This window comes from Arctopsyche grandis, chromosome 7, assembly GCF_051622035.1.
Source record: "Arctopsyche grandis isolate Sample6627 chromosome 7, ASM5162203v2, whole genome shotgun sequence".
Lineage (NCBI taxonomy): Eukaryota > Metazoa > Arthropoda > Insecta > Trichoptera > Hydropsychidae > Arctopsyche > Arctopsyche grandis.
In genome coordinates, this window is record NC_135361.1 from 13,429,260 (window position 1) to 13,451,626 (window position 22,367).

Below are 22,367 nucleotides of genomic sequence, written 5' to 3' on the forward strand. Positions count from 1 at the left end.
ATATGTATGCTAGGTTATGCATAACCGAAAGTTTATTCTTAGTCAACTCCTAGTATATGTATATTATATAATATATACTTTTTATATTTTCGTATTTTATTGAATAAATGTGTACATAAAATTTCAAACTATACGAATTTAAATTTAGGGTAAATAACTTAATTGGGAACTTTAACTTTCTAGTGCTTTTTATGTTATTAGAACTGCATTATAATTTTAACATTCAGTGTTAAATGTAATCCAAAATTTTTATTTATGATTTTTGTAGTATCAAATAAAAGGCTATATAGAATAATCAGGGTTTCGCATATGTATTATATTATGATATACTAAAAATAAATATATATGTATATATTACATTTAGTTACATAATAACATATTAGTACACAGGTTTTGTTGAAAAATCTGGTCTTAACAATTGATGTACTCAATAATAGTAGGTACACATCGCTTATCTTAGTTCCAGATTTAGTTTGAAATTGTATCTACATTCCAGTATAGTTTAAATGAAAAAAAAATGTAAATTTTTCATTTACAGGAAACACATGTAATGTGTATCATTATTTTAAAAATAAATTTAATTTACCAAGTGCGTTAATTTTAAATTACTTTTAAATTGTTTTTGTTACAGATATTATTAAATGTTACGTTGAATATAAATGTGTATGTAAAATGTTTTAAAAATATAATTAATTAATTCAATATTATATACATGTGTATTATCTGATAATAGAATTTATACCAAAATGTATCGTTTATATTTCAATTGGTTCAACAAAAAGTAATACCCATTATTTATTGTAGATTGCGTTTTATTTTTCCTCATCATACTGAAAATATTTCAAAATATACATAGAAAATACTAGGAACATGTACATAATTTACAATTATCATACATATTATATTTACATGTTGATAAATTAAAGAACTATCGCTAAATTATAATTATACACCAAAACCTGAAAAATAAGAATCAGTCGAAATTAAAGCAATGCTAAGGCAGGAATGAGCCTTACTTTGATGAAGATGAATTATATATATCAAACCAATGTTTATGTTTTATCTTTCGAGATAGTTAATAGCAAAAAAATTAATAGAATTCGTTGAATTTCATTTAGGAGGTGATTCATTTTCATCTATGGTGTCCGTCCCACTAGAATGGCAATCGGTTGTGTGATGTAATTGCTCAATGGACATAGAGAGTTGTTCTAAGCTTTTGACTAATTTGGCCATTGTTTCTCGAGCACTCGCCGGTTTGGCAGGAGCATCAGGATCCGACCCCAATCTGAAATCAGCATTTTATTTTAGTATAACTACATACATACCTACATATAAAGATTTATTAGATCATCCTAAGACTTGGAGGATGTAAACCAAACATAATAAAAATAAAGCTCTAAAAATACGTACTTAAAGTGTAATCGTGCTAGATTGTCCTGTTGTTCTCTTATATCTACCATGTGCGCTAAAGCAGGAGGCAAGGCACCTGGACCGGCTGGTGATGGTGGAGGTGCACGGAACGTGGCTAATAGTCTAAGCAAAGCCGCTTGAGTCCGCCTGCCATCTCCACCCGTCATCCCCATTGAACTAGCTGGAGTAGTTGCTGCTTGGCGAGGTGGTCTCGCTGGCCTCCGTTCGCTCACAAAAGCCACCCTGAAATTATTATATTATAGCATATATATTTGGCATAGCATTTGAAGTAAAATGTATTTGAAATGTTATAACCTGGTACTTCCTGTCACATTCGGAACGATGTGACGTACTTGATGGGTTTTAGATCCGTGACTGGCAGCCCCGCTAGATGAAAGAACACCGCTGGCTGCTGGAGAGAGTCCGGCCCTTCCTTCTTCATCTTCATCGCCAGCTGCCACTAGTTGTTGCTTCTCAATGGCTTCGCTGATCGTTTTATCCATGGTCGCTTAGATACAGTACAATGCACAGTACAAAAATCAACTTGAACCATCGACTGTGTTTGTAAAGTCAATAATGATCATTTCATTAAAACATTATTATCGGCCAAGATCAGTTCTACCAAAAATAATTATTAAATAAATTTCAATTTAATTGGAATACAGATAAAATTAAAACCGGCTTAATGTATTATTTGTATACTATGTACATTCGCACAGTTTGACAGATAGTTGAAGTTTCGTGTGGGTGTTACCAGTAACAAAAAATATTCTTTATTTGAAAAATTTTATATAAAATTGAATTATCATTATTTACCGATAAAGAAATTTATTTAAGTTGGTTTATAAAACTCATCAAGTAAAATCTGTTAACAGTTATATACACAAAAAAAATTAATTACGCCCCATGTCATGAATTTCTTAAACGCAGTTTCTGTTCTTACTGAAGTCACATCTCCCTTTATTTCACTCGTATTCCAACAACTGTTACTTTTCTCACTCTCTCTTGCTAGAAACTTGCAATGTATCTCTAAATCACTTCATGGGGATATCAGCTATTTAGTTGCATGCTCGATATAAATTCTGTTTATATCGAGAAATAGAGAAATTTTAATTTGTTCCTTTTTTATTATTATCCCATTTTAACAATATTTTCTATTTATATTGGGAATTTGTGAAAGTTAAAATATCTTAAAGGTTTAGATTGTAAATTGTTTGATGTTAAATTCTTTAGTACTGATATTTCTCATTAGATTCACCGTGAAAAATATTTACAATCATTATTGATTGCATATTTCAAGTTTAACAATATATAAAATTTAATGTTTTGTCAATGTAAAAAGGATACCACAGGAAAGATAGGTAGGCGAAATTAGGAAAATGTGTGGGGTGAGATGGGTGAGAGACTCGCAAAACAGACGAGTGGAAGCGTGTTGGAGTGGCCTTCATCGAGCAGTGGATGGTAAATGGCTGTAGATGATGATGACAAAATTAATATCTTTTTCCCTAATTTTCCAAAGTAAATAAATTATTTAATGATCCGTTAAAATTGATATAGACCGAAATAATTATACATAAATCCTTGTTTATCTATTGATGAGGTTTAACTGCGTTTTTTTCTTGACTGAAATTCTTTTATTATTTTTGATGCATTTTATAATAATTTTAAAATGATATTTTAACGAATTGAGACTGCTTTTCTATTTTAGCTATACAATTTAGTATTTCACAACTGAACACAGATGGCTCATTAAAAATGTCAATTTTATATTTATCGAAATTATTAAAAAAACATTTATAATAAATACATATAAGTATATGTATCTAAAATGTACTGAAATCGATATTGCTGTATCTGACAGGGATAATATAATCGGACGACCTTCAACTATTTATTACAGTAATATGAGTATGATTACTAAACCTTTTGAAGTTTAAACTCATCAATTATTTTAAACTTGTCTGTTCTATCACCAATTGGCTATTCAAAATAAAAATAAGAGAACTTTTCTCATTTAATAGAAATTATTATAATGATATCATCCAAAGTTTTGAAATTTATTCACAGATGACTAGCACCGAAAGCATCTTGAACTTTTACGATATTGGTTGGGGTAGATAGAATAGCAATAGAGTTTAACTTGAAGTAAATGGCTACTTGGCTTTTAATATTAAAAAGGTGTAATATACGGTTCCAGATCATAAACAAGGTATATGGTAATGGTATTTTTTTTTAAATACCACTACTGTAAATCATATTACGTACTTACTTTTGTTTTGTCAAACATATTATTGGAATATATTGCTATTCATTGTGCATCCTGAAATCAAAATTTATCAAATCTATTTATACATGTGAAATGCTGGCAATAACCCAACATCAGATGATAAATGACACAACACATTACAATTTTTTCATCCCTTGTGCACGTGTAAAAAATGAATTCATTCGCTGCAAGTTGCAATACTGGCAAAAATCCCGCAACGGTTTCACCGGAAACGTTTGTGATTTGTAACCTACTTGGCAACTACAGTCAATTCTTCTGCATCGTGAAGAATTACGTCGATTTATATCCGATTTCACGATACTTCCGTGTTGAAAGATTGCCAGCTGAATGTGTGTCATCTGCGCCTTTTTCTCCTGGGTTGTTCCCGTAAGTAATTATCAATAATTTTCCTACTTGGAAGAAAATCGCACACGCTTGTATAACTGTAAGTACAAAACACTTCTCACAGTAAACGAGCCTTTTATTTGGTTTCAGCAACGATGACCGTTAGTATGGCGGATTCTGGGCGGGGATGGTTTGTATGCAGGTCTCAAATTCGGTTTTAGTTTTGTTAAAATGCTAACCTGTGACCTTTAAGTATACATTGACTGAGAAAAAAAACAAATATACCTTCTAAAAAAAGGATCGAACTCAAACTTCTTTTAATATCCGATCTGTCAGGAAGTATTGACGATATTATAAAGTACATATGCATAATGTACATAGATATGTATGTACATATAATGTATGTATTTACATTCGTATATTGTTAGAATGTTATTTTTCTTATACTTCATTCCACTATTGAATTTTTGATCTGCCTCTATACATGTTAATTATGTAAGTGTATTTTCCAGATGTAATATATTTTAATTGTTTGGGATATATTCCATCTAACCTGGTACTTTAAGTGTATTTTCAGTTATAATATATTTTGATTAGTTGGAATATATTCCGTCTAACCCACGTGAGTTGATTCATGTGGCGAATTACATTCCAAGTGGTCAAAATATTAATATAATATATTACAACTGAAAATACAGTTCAACTATAAGTTGGTACCAGGTTAGAGAGAGAGGTTAGGTTTTCGAGAAAACATCACTTGACGAATAAATTAAGTTGGAAGGTCACATTTTTGTTTTGAGCATATTCTTATAGTGATCGCATTACGATACTCATTACCTTTATTCGTTATACCTAGCATATATATATATTATCGCATTATTGAATTCTAAAGCTTTCATAATAAAATCAGAGTTGTCAAAACTCAACTGTTATATTACAACTGGCGCACATTGTTGGAAGTATATTTGTGGTTGTAGAGATATAATTTACTAGTTGAATTATATTCGAATATGAATCACATAAAATGCTAGTTGGAATATATTACAACTGAAAATACACTTCGACTGTAACATATACATATGTACATACATACATACATATGTACGCATATATGTAGGAATACATATATGTAGGTATACAGTATAAATTTATCAAATAAGTGAGTCTGGATGACTATTTTCGAACTGTAAGTAGGGGCAGTATTCGGATTTATAGAGAGACCGGAAATTTTCCAGATCGAAGTTCTTATCGTATACAAAAATTTTAAATTTGCAAATTCTTAGTCACAAATTGAATTTTTGGTATGGAATGATATTTATTTTTTACTTTATTTAAAAAAAAATGTTATATATATTTTATTATGCATATAAATAATTTCACTTCTGATAAAAAACAGTTTTATATCACGTTTATTTGTGTACCATTTTTCATTGGCTGCAACCATTAATTTTTAACTGCCCTGTACTAAATGCATTAATTTGTGACAAAAGAGGATATTGTTTATTTTTTATTTAAAGAAAGTTACAATTGTTGTCAAGTAACTTCAAATTTCCATAGGAAATTTTAAATTCAGCAATTTGCTGTTCATTACTTATAACTACATATGTATGTATAAAGCATTCCAACAACGGAAAAGTGCATTTGTGAATCTTATGCATGAACCAACTGCTGGGATTGTGATTTTATGCTGAAAGCTTTGAATGAAATGCACGTATATTTCTTGGTTCGTTTCAATTGCGCTTTTTACTCCCGTTTTCTTTTTCGATTTTGCGTGCATTTTCCATCTTATCCAACGTCTTACTTCAATATCGAAGATATTGGTGCGGTGAGTTTTACGTAAATGCCTCCTCCCCTTTTAACTAATACTTACCCATATATTTTTATTTATTTTTTATTTTTTCATTTAATTTACACCAAGAAGGCCTAACAGGTAAACCCAATGCACCTTCCTGGCCAAAGACAATTATATAAACATATATGTATACCATCCATATATACACAAATTCTTACACGTATACACAAATACAGATACATACATTCATAAATATAAAAATACACATATATACATATACATACATACACACCTACATATATATATATACATACACACATACATATACATATATACATATACATACACACATATATATACATATATACATATACATACATATATACACATACATATACATATACATATATATATATATATATATATATATACATATATATATACATATACATACATATATATATATATATATACCCACACATATATACATACACATACATACATACACATATACATATACATATACACATACATTACATACATCCATAAACATACAAACATTATACATGCATATACACATAAACACATCAATACACATAAATAAAGATAAATTACTCATATATATATATACATATATATATATATATAAATAAAAAATAGCATACATATATAAATATAGATAAAACCAACATACATACACATTATGCTAAATAATAACATTACAAAATGAAAACAACATGTGTAAATATGTATGTAGCTAGAAGTCATTTAAAATATGCTGCCTGACAGAACTGTATGATGAAGTAAAAACATCAAGGCTCCCAGAAAGCAGGTTAAATATTCGAATGGCTCTTGAAAGGGGTGAGTCATCAAGCACATTAGTCCTGGCCCGAATAGGTAGGAATAGAGTTCTGGAGCGAGATTCTCTCAGTTTCTCAGGTACTCTAAGTTTAAGATTACACAGAACTTCTGGAAGATGATATTCACCCCTTATGTAGGAGGTATACATATAAACATATAAATATACCACATTTCAGTTCACTTTGATGCGGCAACTTTCTGACTTCAAGAGTTTAAAGAGACACCAGTAGCTACCTAACGTTTATCTTAGTAGTATCTCTTGTAAAATAACTCAAAAGACTATTATTCACCACCATATTTTTTATATATTTGATTGTATTATATTGCTGTTTAAATATGACTATAAATAAGCCACATTCGACTCGTGTTTCAGATGCTTTAACATACAAACATAAAAAGTGGCACATTGGCGGCGACATATGTACATATGTATCAATAGGCGAGTCGTATCATGAAAATCTTCAATTCGTAGAGGCAATTGAGTCAACGAAGCAATCTTTCGCGGGTCGCTCGCTTTTCCCAAGTTCTCAGATAAATGTCAATATTTTTATTGTGGACCTTACGTTAAGAAATCTGGTACACGAGAAAAGAAACAACCATAAATTCTATTTAGGATATGATCGTAAAAATGCCGCCGGAACGGTCGAAATCGGTCACTAATATAAAATATATATAACCGCACATCAAACATATTATACATACATGTATGTACGAATATATGTAATATGTACATACCGAAGTAAATTTACCGGATTCCCATAAATCGTTCAGAGTTACGTTTGAATTCTTCAGAATATTCTCTATTAAAAGTACTTTCATATGAATGTGAAAATATGTATGTATATTCATTTTTTCGATATGTACTGTATTTTAAGAACCGTTACCATTGAAATCAAACTCGCATTTATACGAGACACTTTATTAATTTTAATATTCGTTAGTAAATCAAACATTCAAAGTGTCGTCATGCTGTTAGTGGACTTTAAAAATGTAGAATGGTAAATCAGAGTTATCTTATTTAAAAGACTCATATTAATATTTTAGCACCATTTTCCTAGTCGAATATGTTGCTATAATACTTACATATGATTGAATTTCATGGTTTTGTTTAAATAACGGTACACTTGCAAAAATCTGAAGGGCGCTTGGAGCGTGAAGCAAAATTTTCTTACGACGAAAAATTCAATATGAACGTTTCATTTAAAAGCTTAGACTTAAAGGATCATTAGTTAGTGGGTACCCATTCACGCAGATAATTTTTACTTTATCTATGTACGTAGTAACAATAGATGAAGTTTTGTGATCATGCGAAAATTCGAACTCGAGATTTTGACTGATTCGAACTCAGAATCGATCACTGATCATGTTTTCATGATCTAGAAAAAATGTGTGTGTGTGTGTGTGTGTGTGTGTCTGTGTGTCTGTGTGTGTGTCTGTGTGTGTGTCTGTGTGTGTGGCTGTGTGGGTGTGTATTTTGGGGATATTTTTAACACCGTTAGTCCTATCGAACTGAAACTTAGTATCGGTTACTGAAATTCTTATCGACACGACGTAAATTTTTTTCAAATTTTTAAGTTGACCGGAAATGGTACCTCGCCTTATAGGTGTCCTCTTTTTTTAAGTTTTTGAATTCAATTATCTCCCAAACCACTAATTGAATCGGACTGAATTTTTTTTAAATATAATACAAATAATAATTTTTATAACCTCATATTTTTTAAATATTTCTATCTGAACCGGAAGCAGTACTTTTACTCTAGAGAATCGAAGTTTTTTATGTTTTTTTCAGAAACCTTTTGGTTTATTGAACTGAAATTTCATATCTAGAAGTTTAAGTTTAATAACAAGTTAATTAAAAAATTTAGTTAGCATCCGTCAACCGGAAGTAGCAGTTTACTCTTGTTCGATTTTTCTTCCACTATTTTTTTCGACCCCTTAAACATGTGTGTTCGTCACAAAAAAATTTAAGTATAATTCTTGTAGCAATTTGATGAAAATGAAAAAAAAAAATTAAATTTTATAAACCGGAAGTGGGATTTTTTTCACTTAGAAAGGTTAAAAATGTTGTGCCCACTACTCTGTCCACACCCCTGAACGTATTAAGCTGAAAATTTATATTTCTATCCTTTATGTACTAACTTAGAGCTGGTAGGGTTTTGGTCAGAATTCGTAAACCGGAAGTAGTATTTTTTTTAAAAACAATATTTCATTATTTTATTTTGACCTTTTAAATTATTTTAAGCTTCTTGATATTTAATGTGTATAATAAAAATAGTGATTTTAAGTAAAAATAAAAAAAAAATACTTAATTTATCGAACCGGAAGTGGGATTTTTTTCCTCGTAGAAAGGTCAGAAATGTTGTGCCCACCACTCTGTCCGCACCCCTGATCGTATTAAGCTGAAAATTTATATTTCTATCCTTTGTGTACTAACTTAGAGCTGGTAGCGTTTTGGTCAGAATTCGTAAACCGGAAGTAGTATTTTTTTTAAAAACAATATTTCATTATTTTTTCATTATTTTATTTTGACCTTTTAAATTGTTTTAAGCTTCTTGATATTTTTTTTTTTTATAGCCGAAACCAGACGATAATGATTTTAGCAAATTATACCACTTTTCATGAGGGTTACAATCTTGCATATTTGAATATGTTGTTTGTCATTTCTGATGAATTTATTTCGGAAATTTGAAATAGTTCAGCGAGTTACTTGTAGTTTTAAACTAAAACAGATGTGTGAAAATAATTAACTTGTATATCTTAGTTCATTGCATTATTGGACACAAAATTGCGTACTACAAAATCGCAAAGTTCTGACAATGCCAGCGACAATAGCCACGGCCGAAAGTAGTTTCAGAAAATTAAGAATAATCAAAAATTATTTGAGATTTGTAAGTACATAGACAAGATCGTACTTATGATTTGAGCGTTTTGTCAATAGAACATAAATTAGTGAGTGATTTAAAGTTTGAAGATAATGTAGCTTAGGGGTGGGTTAAGGAACCAAATGAAGGCCAAAGTCGCTTCACAGCATTTATTCAACGATTAAGAAGGTCCACACAATACCACCGCTCACTCCAGAATAATCTGAACCACCGTGTGTACCTCCCTATAAAGGAAAAGTTGCACAGCATAGCTCCACCAAGCTATTAATGTGTCTATTGTTTAGGCACTACCGTAGCGAGTCTATTGTTCTGTGTAGAGATAGGCGCGACCGTGCTAACCATTGTCAATTCCAATGGCCAACCTTTTTTTTGCTCTCTAGCCTTGTAATTTGCCCTTTTTCCTAGAAAATAGCATGGTCGCGCCGCGCTATAGTTCTGTGAGAACTCCAGCGTATTCTTTGTTCGGGCACTTAATGAGTCCCGTTAGCTTAATCCGGGGTCTCTATGTATTGTTCACCCACGAATGCACTTAAACAGTGAATACTCTCCCTCATGTTCCAAAGTTACAATATCATTAATAAGTTTGCCAATTTAAAAGCGAGAGAAATAAAACTATATGTAGATACGATTTTTTTTTATTAATTTTAACTATGAACAGTTAAATAAGTCATTTATGTTTTATATTTTTATTGTTTTAAAAAATAAGCTTAATTTTGTAAAACGAAAATTTAATTTTAATATAATTAATAATTTTCATTTATATCTTTAATTATGTAGGTAGCGTTGATTCCCATGGGATGGTGAATTGGTAATTAAGGATTGAAGGAGTGAAATTGTTATATTTTTATTTTGTAAAGTTGCTTTTCAAAATACTCAATTCAAATAAATCGATGCACGGTTTTGTTTTGTTTGATTATTCTTTTGTTTTTTTTTTCATTTGATTTTTTTCGTGTCCATTTAATCGGTTACAAGACTACCTTGCTATAGCAGCTTGAATGCTTTCTTTGTGAAAAATTTGGATCAATCCTAAAGACTAAAGCAAGTATGTATGTTTTTTTTTTTTTGAATTGAGTAATGATATATTTCTATATCTATAGCTCTGTACGATCGACACGTCCATCATAAAATATAAAAGTATAGGTTGAAAAAAATTCAAAGAATTCGTTGTTTCTTTTCCTTTTTGATTTTCTCTAGCAAATAAGATCCGAGCGAAAATATTCGAGACGCGTGCAGAATTCGACAGGGCGCCTTTGTTTTTGTTCTGTTTCGTTTTGTTTCCGGTCGGAAAAATCTCTCGTCGACACATTTTTACTCTACACAGTGCCTCTAACACAGCTCGGTGGCCAATAAAAGTTGATTTAAATAGCCGAGGCTCCCTTTTTCTGGGGCAGCTTCGTGGCGCTCAAAACGTTCGACGCAACTCTCTTTTCGTAGCCGGAAAGTTTTGGCATCGGGACAGTTTCCCCAGAGCCAAATTGGGTTTTTTACGGCCGTTCCCGTTCCCGGAGACGTTAACTTTCCCCCCGGCGCTTTCCCCTTTTTTCTCGGGTCACCGTTTTTTGTTGTATTCAATTTTTAATCTGATTGCTTCTGGCCCGCTTCGAATGCTGCACCAAAAAGGGTGACCCGTGTGCGTTTCTGGAAAAAATCTGCCAAAATTTGGTTGATCTACATCGATTCGGGCATAAGAGGCTTTGGCTTATTTGCTGGGGGTGACCGGGGAAATAACTCTGGGGAACTTTTCGATAATGGTTCTATATTTCGTTTCACAGTTGTTTGCAGTTGGAAGAAAAATTTACAATTCCTATTGGTCAGCTAAGATACTGACCAAGAGGAATCGCGTATTTTAAGATTGGTTTATGTTCACAGCGCTTTCGACCAATATGAATCGAAATTTAAAATTTGCCCACTGCAAAAACAATTTAAATTAAATCTACTATTTTTATTATACCATTTTGCACAATTGTATATATATGTATATGTATATACATATATTACGTTTTTTTTTGTTATAATATTATATATACGTCATCACAGCTACGCAAATCAGGATTTGGTATTTTCTCTTCCTATCGTGGACTTTAATTGTACACGTTAGTTGTTATCATATGTTGCCAGCCAACTCAGATACATTAGATTCTGCACTTGGTTCTCGTCTCCTGTGGTACGTACCAATTTGATGGTTTCCTCGCCTATTGCAAGGGTAATCAAGCTCCTCAACCAGATTTCTGTTAACTTGGATTTGTTCAATTTAAAATATGCTGATCTGGTTGAGAGATTGTTTAATTTGAGATCGTAACGTGCTCTATTTTTTTATTTGTTTTTTATTATGTTTTATTTTCTTATCAGTGTGTCGTTTTTTCCTTTTTTGTTTAGCCATATTCATGACTTGGAATTGATTTTGATTTTTAAATGCTTTTTATTATTACTAAATTATGTTCACAATACATCTTATATCTATTTTAATAGCTACCGATCTACTGATCATTTTTTACATTTTTAATTTAATTTTGTTAGTTATCATAATATTATATTATTCTAATGTTAATGTACAGCATAATAGGAAAAATAGTTCAAAAACCTATTTACAATTCTTATAAATGCTCATAGTACATCTAATACATAATATTAATTAAATACTCACTAAAGTCGACGATCTATAGCAGATTGTGTTTAGGTAATCTGTATGACTTGGAACTGCTCTGTAACGTCACTATGGCAAAATTGTAAAATAAATAAATATCTTATATATATGTATAGAACCGAAACGGAGTCTGTGATTCGTTTCTGATTGGCTGTCGTCAAAGTCATTTCTGATTGGCTGGATTGGTCAAAGACGTTTCTGATTGGTCGGTCGTAAAAGAATATAATTTTTTTTCGATTAAAATAAATTTAATAACAAAACAAATGAATATTTTTTTCATGGTTTTCATTTAATTTCTATTTACCAAGGGTAGCACCGGGTATTTAATAAAAATTGGTTTAGAATAGTCGGTCAATACATACATACATACATATATGTTTCAAATTCATATGAATTAATTTGTTTTCAAATTTTATATTAATTCATTCATTTCATTAAACATATTTAATAATATATTAGTTTCACCATTGCCTCGAAAATCGAATTTGTTCGAATCGTATGACATTTTTCATTTATGGTAGATTGGTATTCATTTCTTTGGTATTGGTTACCAACTTTATTACCAAGCTGATTTCCGATATTGGTTACTAAGGAAATGGTGTGCTAGTTTATATGGGGATTGGCTTAGACAATTTCACCCCCTAAATGAGAATTCTGAAAGTTGCGACCCATTCCATTACAATTTTTAAGCGAGATAAGAGGATATGTGAATTTTTCGCAAAATCGTTACTTCAGTTTTCGAGAAAAAAAAATGATAAATGTATTGGTATACATATATTTGATTATAGAAGATTGATGATACAAGATTAGTTCGTTTAATAACATAGGATAGTATTTAAGATTTTCATTGTATACATACATATTACGAAAATATTTGGTTGCGTCTTGCATGTTATGCTTGTCATTCGACTTATAGAGTAACATGGTTACTTATTATTATATAATCGGCTCTTTCGTTATATTCTGCTGTTCAATGCAATTTTTTTATCACATATTTAATATTGTTGTAAGTTATATTTGATTTTGTTTATCCCGATGTTTGCCAACTTTGCGCATACATTGTTAAAATGCTCTGTAAGTCTGGGAGTAGTGTTTCTTTTCGAGAATTCGCAGATCAGTCAGAAATGCGCTAATTGATCTAAATATCAATGATATATATAATGAAGAATTTATTGAAAGCGCTAAAATATTAATAGAAGTATTGAAATCCATTAAGATAACTGTCGAATTTTTGAACTTCGACACTACTAACTATGAAAGTAGCACTGTAATTTTAAATTAATTATTTAGAAAAGGTCAATAGTCAAATAAGTTTGGAGTAAATAAGCATATTTTTATCAAAATTGTATCACTATATTATCACCAAATTTCTTTAAAATCCTAGTGTATTCGGTCAATAGGAAGAAGATGCATATTTCAACTTGTTCCTAAAAAGGATTATCATATACATAGTATTTAGATATAGTGAGAGAAACGTTAAACAGATTCTTTAGAAGTAGTGTAAATAATTTGGAATCAGTCGATGATTTTCTAGAACAAAATGTATTCCATGCTGACATAGATTTGTCTCTTGAAGATTATTTTAATTTGGCCATAATAGTAAGCTTGAAATAATAAAAATAAAAAGCATGGAGATAGTTGTGATAGTGATGCTTAATATCAGTCTCAAATAAAAGAGTTTAATGAATTCGGAATTTGTACATGTAAGCTTTTTTTTAGAAATGGAGTGGAAATCCCCTTTTCTCTAGAAATGAATAAATTTTGAGAAATCAGATACACTACATATATGTACATATGTGAACTTTATTAGTGACTAGTGTTGGACCCGTTGATTTCAACGGGTGGTTTCGAAAAGGAATTGAAACTCGAATAAAAATAAAGTTAAAGATATTGAATCGACTGGTTTCGGAAAGAAATTTATGCACGAATTACGAATGACAAATTACGAAGTGATTACGTTTTGTGCATCGCCGACGCCTCCGGCACCCCGGGACCCCAGCGACGCCGACGCCACCGACGCCTCCGGCGCCCTCAGCGCCCCCGATGCCTTCGGCACCCCGGGGGCTTTGCCCCCAGCGCCGCCGACGCCTCCGCCGACGCCTCCGCCGACGCCTCCGCCGACGCCTCCGCCGACGCCTCCGGCGCCCCCAGCACCCCCGATGCCTTCGGCACCCCGATGCCTTCGGCACCCCGGGGGCTTCGCCCCCAGCGCCCCCGATGCCTTCGGCATCCCGGGGGCTTCGCCCCCAGCGCCGCCGACGCCTCCGGCGCCCCCAGCACCCCCGATGCCTTCGGCACCCCGGGGGCTTCGCCCCCAGCGCCCCCGGCGCCACCGACGCACAAAAATGAAAAATATGAAAAAAATGAAAAATATGAAAAAAATGAAAAATATGAAAAAAATGAGAAAACTAAAAAAATGAAAAAAACGAAAAAAAATGAAAAAACTGAAAAAATGAAAAAAATGAAAAAACTGAAAAAATGAAAAAAATGAAAAAACTGAAAAAATGAAAAAAATGAAAAAACTGAAAAATGAAAAAACTGAAAAAATGAAAAAAATGAAAAAAATGAAAAAACTGAAAAAAATGAAAAAACTGAAAAAAATGAAAAAACTGAAAAAAATGAAAAAACTGAAAAAATGAAAAAAATGAAAAAACTGAAAAAATGAAAAAAATGAAAAAACTGAAAAAATGAAAAATATGAAAAAAATGAAAAATATGAAAAAAAAAATTATTTGTTCCCCATACTGGTTGACTGGTTGATCGTCCGTCACATACAAATATACAAATATAATATATATAAAAACGGACTGTCGCTAAATATATTTGTATATTTGTATATTTGTATATTTGTATGTGACGGACGATCAACCATCAACCAGTATGGGGAACAAAATTTTTTTTTTTCATATTTTTCATTTTTTTCATATTTTTCATTTTTTTCATTTTTTCAGTTTTTTCATTTTTTTCATTTTTTCAGTTTTTTCATTTTTTTCAGTTTTTCAGTTTTTTCATTTTTTTCATTTTTTTCATTTTTTTCATTTTTTCAGTTTTTTCATTTTTTCAGTTTTTTCATTTTTTTTATTTTTTCAGTTTTTTCATTTTTTTCATTTTTTTCATTTTTTCAGTTTTTTCATTTTTTTCATTTTTTCAGTTTTTTCATTTTTTTCATTTTTTCATTTTTTTCATTTTTTTCATTTTTTCAGTTTTTTCATTTTTTTCATTTTTTCAGTTTTTTCATTTTTTTCATTTTTTCAGTTTTTTCATTTTTTTCATTTTTTCAGTTTTTTCATTTTTTTCATTTTTTCAGTTTTTTCATTTTTTTCATTTTTTCAGTTTTTTCATTTTTTTCATTTTTTCAGTTTTTTCATTTTTTTCATTTTTTCAGTTTTTTCATTTTTTTCATTTTTGCATCGGGGCGCTGGGGGCGAAGCCCTCGGGATGCCGAAGGCATCGGGGGCGCTGGGGGCGAAGCCCCCAGGGTGCCGAAGGCATCGGGGGCGCTGGGGGCGAAGCCCCCAGGGTGCCGAAGGCATCCGGGGTGCTGGGGGCGCCGGAGGCGTCGGCGGCGCTGGGGGCGAAGCCCCCGGGGTGCCGAAGGCATCGGGGGCGCTGGGGGCGCCGGAGGCGTCGGCGGCGCTGGGGGCGAAGCCCCCGGGGTGCCGAAGGCATCGGGGGGGCTGGGGGCGCCGGAGGCGTCGGCGGCGCTGGGGGCGAAGCCCCCGGGGTGCCGAAGGCATCGGGGGTGCTGGGGGCGCCGGAGGCGTCGGCGGCGCTGGGGGCGAAGCCCCCGGGGTGCCGAAGGCGTCGGGGGCGCCGGAGGCGCCGGCGGCGCTGGGGCCGAAGGCCCCGGAGCGACGGAGGCATCGGGGGCAAAGGCGTCAGGAGGTCGGCGATGCACAAAACGTAGTTCGTAATTCGTAATCACTTCGTAATTCGTGCATCAATTTCTTTCCGAAACCAGTCGATTCAATATCTTTAACTTTATTTTTATTCGAGTTTCAATTCCTTTTCGAAACCACCCGTTGAAATCAACGGGTCCAACACTAGTACAAATATATTTAGCGACAGTCCGTTTTTATATATATTATTATATTATATGCTGTGGACGCGACGCGATGCAACATCAGTTTACTGTCGTCGTTTGCACGACGTAGAATCGCTTCACCATGCTTCACTAGGCTTTAGAAATTTTCATAACTATATTTACTACTCGTAATTGCTCAGCCATTTGGAATTAAATCACCTAAGCCAGTAAATTTTCCGATTGGATTCAGATCGACTCTGTCGGGATCACCGCTAAGTGAGACTGACGCATTTGCACCATTCCCAAAGCGCATCCTCCCCGACACTCGTACAAAACCGCAACGGTGCGGTCGCGCAAAAAAAAAGTGAACCTCTTTTGCTGACGTCACTGAATTGGTGTTAATGGCGTACATACAGCGGATAGTTTAGTATAGTACGTGTGTTCGGACGTACATATCTGCTCCACTTTCTGCAATTCTGGCAATCGTCCATTTCGCAGTGTTTTGTTTAACAACAAAAATGGTGAAATGGCCGCTATTTTTAGCGAATAAGAGATATTACATACGCATGTATAATATAGCGAGGGAGAGATCGCGCCAAATTTGACAGGTGACGTTTTTGACAAGTTTTGAATATTTGAGCGGGCTCGTTACTGCGAAGTGGTAGCAGGTGGCAGTCAAATGACAATAAACTGGATGTCGGTTGTGTGAGGTTTATGTGTGTGTGTTATTTTTCGGCTATAAGACCGGACGCGGATGTGACGTAACGCGGCTCGCCGACCGCCAATCGATACAAGACAATACATATTTTACATAACGGCAGCACGCGCCGCCTCTGTCTATTCGAAACGCTGAAAAACCCACCGCCTCTGTTTGTCCGTCATTGAAGCGCTCAAATCGATCTGAAAATTGTCAGACTGTCGGCGACACGTTTTCGCATTCATCCGCAGATTTCTGCAGTTCGGCTGAGTGGTGGCAAAAACACGATGCGGTCAATATACCCCTGGGGTCGGTTACAATTACGGTGTGACAGTTTTTCTGTAAAAATGTTTGGTAGTTTTGATGACAGAAAATGGGATCAAAATAGCATGAAAAGGATGATGTTTTTTATTCGGAACGTTTTGCAGGTGGCAATGGATTTTTGATGCTTTTTCCTCACCTCTTCTTCTAGAAGTATGTCGAGTGGGGAAGAGTTGATGTTAAGTTCAAACTTTAACCGTAAGATTTCTTTATTATCGCGTAATAAATGTACTGAAATGTGTTTTGGTCGCCTCGTTCTGTAAATTTCATGCGCTTGCGAGTAGGTGCCCTATTTTATTATTTGTAATATAATGGTGAGTCGACTGGCTTATTTAAGAATGCTTTTCAATCATATCCTAGAATATTCGATGTATCTGTGATGTGTTGTTTAAATTAAAATAAACTATATAGTCGAAATTACTACATAAATCACATTTATCATACGTTCTAAAGACTTTCACACATATGTACATATGATTTATACTTGAATATCACTTCTTCATACGCTTATTATAATGAAATCTGGGTCCCAACATACATATATGTATATACCAGTTTTTTCCAGGTGTGCTTGTTTTACTTTGCTTCTTGAAGTCGACTTTTGGAATATTCTAGCCTTTCTTCATTAAGTGTACTGGATACTTTTGGTAAAGCTGAGAAAACTTTCTTCAGATTTTTCTTTCATTTATTCGTAAAATGTGTAACTGAATTTAATTATGTCGCTTCACACCATTTATTCAATGGGAGATCCACACGGAACAACCGCTCACTCTAGAATATCTTACCGTGTATACTTGATAATTTATCTTATGAAAATATTATCTCGCTTAATCGATTGTCCGTTACTCCTATCTAAAATATATTTAAAAATACCGAGCAGATCGTCGCGTACCTATGCCCCAATTGCAATTCCGTATGCGAGCTCTAATTATAGACAAAACTCTTTTATGTGGCGAGCAAATAAAACCTTTATTCGATTAGCGAGAGATCATAACCTTGATATTTTTGATAATACGCATGAGCAAGCAAGGTGAGCAATAGTTGTCATTTTTTGAATAATCTTTTAATTTAATTTCTCTGTTTTTTCTTATGTTTATTTGAAATTTCATGTATGATTACGTGTATGTTTTAGTTTATTACTACCAGCGGAAACCTATAATTGGTCTTTTGTTATGTATTTTATTATTTGTTCTGTTTTGAAATTAAGACTGTTGGTTTTCCTTAAATAAAATAAAAAAAGGACAAGTTGCACAGCATAGCTTCTCCGATCTGTAAGTGTGTCTATTGTCTAGGCACGTAAATGTGTACCCTGGCGAGTCTATTGTTTACGCACGAACTCACCCAGGTCTGTGAGAACTCCATGTGCATATCCTTTGCTCGGGCACTTACTGAGTTCCGCTAGCCTAATCCGGGGTCTCTATTGTTCATTCACGAATCCACTTAGACAGTGGATACTCTCTCATGTTCCCAGGTTACAATATTCATGATATTAACAAAATACAATTTTTGAGTTCAAAATACAATTTTAGAATAGCAAAGTTGCCAATTTACAAAGTTATTGTATCGTTTATGACGTTATGGTCTCGTTACTTTGTAGTTTGTATTGCGTTCACCATCGTTCAAAGAGGACAATGTTTTTTGTGTGCGCTCGCGCGCGTTATGATTATATTCCCTTTATGACTCAAAGTTTATGACGACTTTCCCGCTGGAAGTCATATTAAAATTAATATCAGAAACGTCGGAGCCGATGCCTACTTTGTGATACGAAATAAATAATGACGTTTAAAACGGGAGTATTTTCGAAACACGCCACCGAAGATTACACTGGTGGTTTTAAAAAATTTACAATACCTACGCACTTTACTCTAATGTAATTGTCACGCTACACACAACAGAATTCCAATTTATTTTATAAATAAAATAGGCAACGCGTGTCAGTAACACAAAAATCTACTCATATTTATACGTACATATGTATGTATGTATGTACTCCCTTGAATTCGTATCGTTTCTCAATCTGCCATGCTAAAGTGGTCCACCAAACTATTGCACATTTATATATGTATAATAATTTGTAAGTATTTTCATATATTGTATCTAGGTATTTGTAAACGAACTACCGTTCACTCAACCTACTACTTATTTTCGGGATTATTTTTACGTTATTATATTTCTTTTTTTTTTTGACCACGCGCATATTTCAAACCTAATGTCACGAACGTAAATTAGTATAATAGGTGTGGACACGACACGCACAAATTAGAGGATAATGCAAATTTACACGAATGATATATAAATATTATTGTGGCAGACTAACGTCAACGAAAGGTCTCTCGGTTTACCTGTTCAAATTAAATTATGACGTACACAAATGTGGGCTCGTCAGATTACGTTTCAGTTTTTATTATTATGTATCTACGGTTGCGCAGTAAAATTGCGAAGTACATAGAAGCGATTACGTGTTTGATTTAAATTTGTTAGTTTAAATATATATTAGCATTGCATTAGTACCTTTTTTGACCAATTATGGAATCAGTGATAGTAACATTCTACCTTTGCGGACAGTTTTATAATCATTGATAATAACATGATACCATTGCGTGTGATTGCGTAATAATACTCTTTTGTGAATGCATTGTGTATATTTAAAATATATAAAAATTAATGTCTGTGTGTATGTGTGTGTGTGTGTGTGTGTCTCGAATAGGCTGCTAAACCACTTAACCGATTACGATGGAACTTTCAGGATTTGTTGAATACATGTCCGGGAAGATTAATGTGAAAAAAAAAACGGGAAAAAACGGGAACGGAAACGGGAAAAACGGGAATGAGTGTCATTGCAAAGCAATAATTTCAAATGTGTTCGCTACCTGTGTTTTTCCGACAAATGGGAACGGGAACGAGAACGGGAACGGGAACGGGAATTGCATGCGTTATTATGGCATTGCAACGCATGCCAGGGTTCAGCTAGTACATATATAAAAATGAATGTCTGTGTGTGTGTCTCGAATAGGCTGCTAAACCACTTAATCGATTACGATGGAACATTCAGGATTTGTTGAATACATGTCCGGAAAGATTATTGTGGAAAAAAAATGAGAAGAAACGGGAAAAACGGGAATGAGTGTCATTGCAACGCAATAATTTCAAATGTGTTCACTCCCTGCGTTTTTCCGACAAATGGGAACGGGAGCGAGAATGAGGACGAGAACGGGAACGGGAACGGGAACTGCATGCGTTATTATGGCATTGCAACGCATGCCGGGGTTCAGTTGGTTTAAAATAAAAATCGTTTCATGTAATATTTATATTTTTCTGAATGGTACTAAGAAGCTTACTGAATAATTAGCCTAATTTTTATGAACAAAATTTTAATGTTATTAAAATTATAATACGTAATCATACATGTTGTATTTATATTTATATTCTTAATCGGCTTGCTCTATATATGTATACATTAATTTAAGTTATTTTGAAAGGTTTCATAGTTACCCTTGTATAATTTAAATACAAGAGTAAATACTATATATATTTTTTGGGGGATTATGTGCGTTTATGTGTGAAAATTTAAGCTTAGACGGTAGCTTCTTTTGTAGGTGTAATATCTATAGACGGATTTCAGAGTATTTGAAAATTTATCACCCAATGTACAATACAAAATATATTGTAATATTATTAAAGTTATCAAGTATAATAATGTGATGTTAAAACTTTTAAATTTTTGTTTTTAAAACAAATTTTCCGTCGCAAATATGTCGTGAAAAGTTAGTAGAAAATTCAAATTTCTGTCTTGTTTTGGGCATTATCTTATATACTTTGAAAAATAAAAATAACAGCAGAAAAAAAGTGGGAATGTGTACTGAAATGAAAATAATCATATTATACGGTGGCAAATTTTCAATGGAAAGTGTTGTCCTTTGTTGGGGAAAATCCAAAAGAATATCGACTCCTAGGAGCGCTTCACACCGTGCCAAGTGCGCTTTCGTAAAACTCATTTTTTGTGCCAGCCAAATCGGTTTTTGCATTGGCGAAAAGCAAATATATGTACAAAATATTTATCTACGTATACCTATATCGACCTCGTGCTCTCTTCACCGGAGCAGGCGGACGGTTGAATTTTCTTTGTTTTCAATATGATTTTCGCCTACTGGCGTAAAAAGTCACCCCGTTATCCGAGATGGCCATCTGCAATTTCCTAACGTTTCGACACGGCTCGAAAGCGTTTCGCATTTTGTATGTATTTTATCACAAATTGCGCTCAACTTGGGAAAACAAGAAATTCCCATTAAACATCGGTAGCCGTGTTTTCCTGTATCGCACTTTCGCCCTTATCTGCCGCTCGCTTTTTACCGCACCCTCATATATAACGGATAAAAAATGTCGTAAAGTAAAATAAAACCAGTGAATGTATGTACATATGTATGCATGTGTGCAGTATATGTACATACATATGTAACGTTAAATCAGTCGGCTTTTGCACGTATGTACATATGTATGTATGCACAATGTACTAGTAAGTACAGTTAATTATATGAAAAGTTTAAGCCGAAACTTTAAACTAGCGTAAAGTAGCAAGATTTTATAGCGTTTTTCATGGCGAGTTAAATGCGTTTCGCTTTGCATATATATGGTGAAAATCTGAACATTTTGCCTCGAAAGTCTCCCGAAACTAGAAGAAAACAGACCGTTTTTTGGAAGTTTAAAATTCGTTTGTAAATATTTTAAAGTTAAATTGCACAAAGTGAAGAAGTGGATTCGATTACTTTTCGCGCAAGATTTTCGAAAGGGATTTGGTAAACTTTTAATGGTTCTAAGAAAAACGAGTATTATATTACGATTTTGTTCTTATTTTGTTCTTTAGATATGCTTGAATCTTTAAATACATGTACATATATTATAATTTAAACTTACAGTTTAAAGTATATTACATATTTTTTTTTTATAATGTGTAAACTGATATTCAGAATGAAAATAATATTGTGAGGTATTACTTTGATATAATAATAGCAGATAAAATAAAATATCAAATAATAAAATAAATAGGGAATGTCTTGCATCTACAGCCGGCACCAATACATATATGTACATATAAGAACCAGTTGCAAATACAAAACATCCCTGCGAGG

The 22,367-nt window shown here is 33.2% G+C and overlaps 2 protein-coding genes across 2 annotated transcripts in view; both read right to left on the bottom strand.

The window, feature by feature from the left end:
- LOC143914278 (organic cation transporter-like protein) overlaps window positions 1-22,367 on the bottom strand; it is a 474,519-nt gene that overhangs the window by 125,435 nt on the left and 326,717 nt on the right. The window lies entirely within an intron of this gene.
- On the bottom strand, window positions 797-2,171 carry LOC143914428 (uncharacterized). Its single transcript, XM_077434643.1, has 4 exons — window positions 2,120-2,171; window positions 1,726-2,028; window positions 1,411-1,653; window positions 797-1,285 (listed from the first exon to the last, which is right to left on the bottom strand). The coding sequence occupies exons 2-4, from the start codon at window positions 1,911-1,913 to the stop codon at window positions 1,111-1,113; spliced, it is 606 nt and encodes a 201-aa protein (XP_077290769.1). The 5' UTR covers window positions 1,914-2,028; window positions 2,120-2,171; the 3' UTR covers window positions 797-1,110.

Coding starts and splice junctions, on each gene's coding strand:
- LOC143914428 (XM_077434643.1), bottom strand. CDS start 1,913: ATGGATAAAACGATCAGCGAAGCCATTGAGAAGCAACAACTAGTGGCA. Junction 1,654..1,725: donor AATGTGACAGGAAGTACCAG/GTTATAACATTT, acceptor TAATAATTTCAG/GGTGGCTTTTGTGAGCGAAC. Junction 1,286..1,410: donor CTAGCACGATTACACTTTAA/GTACGTATTTTT, acceptor TGCTGATTTCAG/ATTGGGGTCGGATCCTGATG.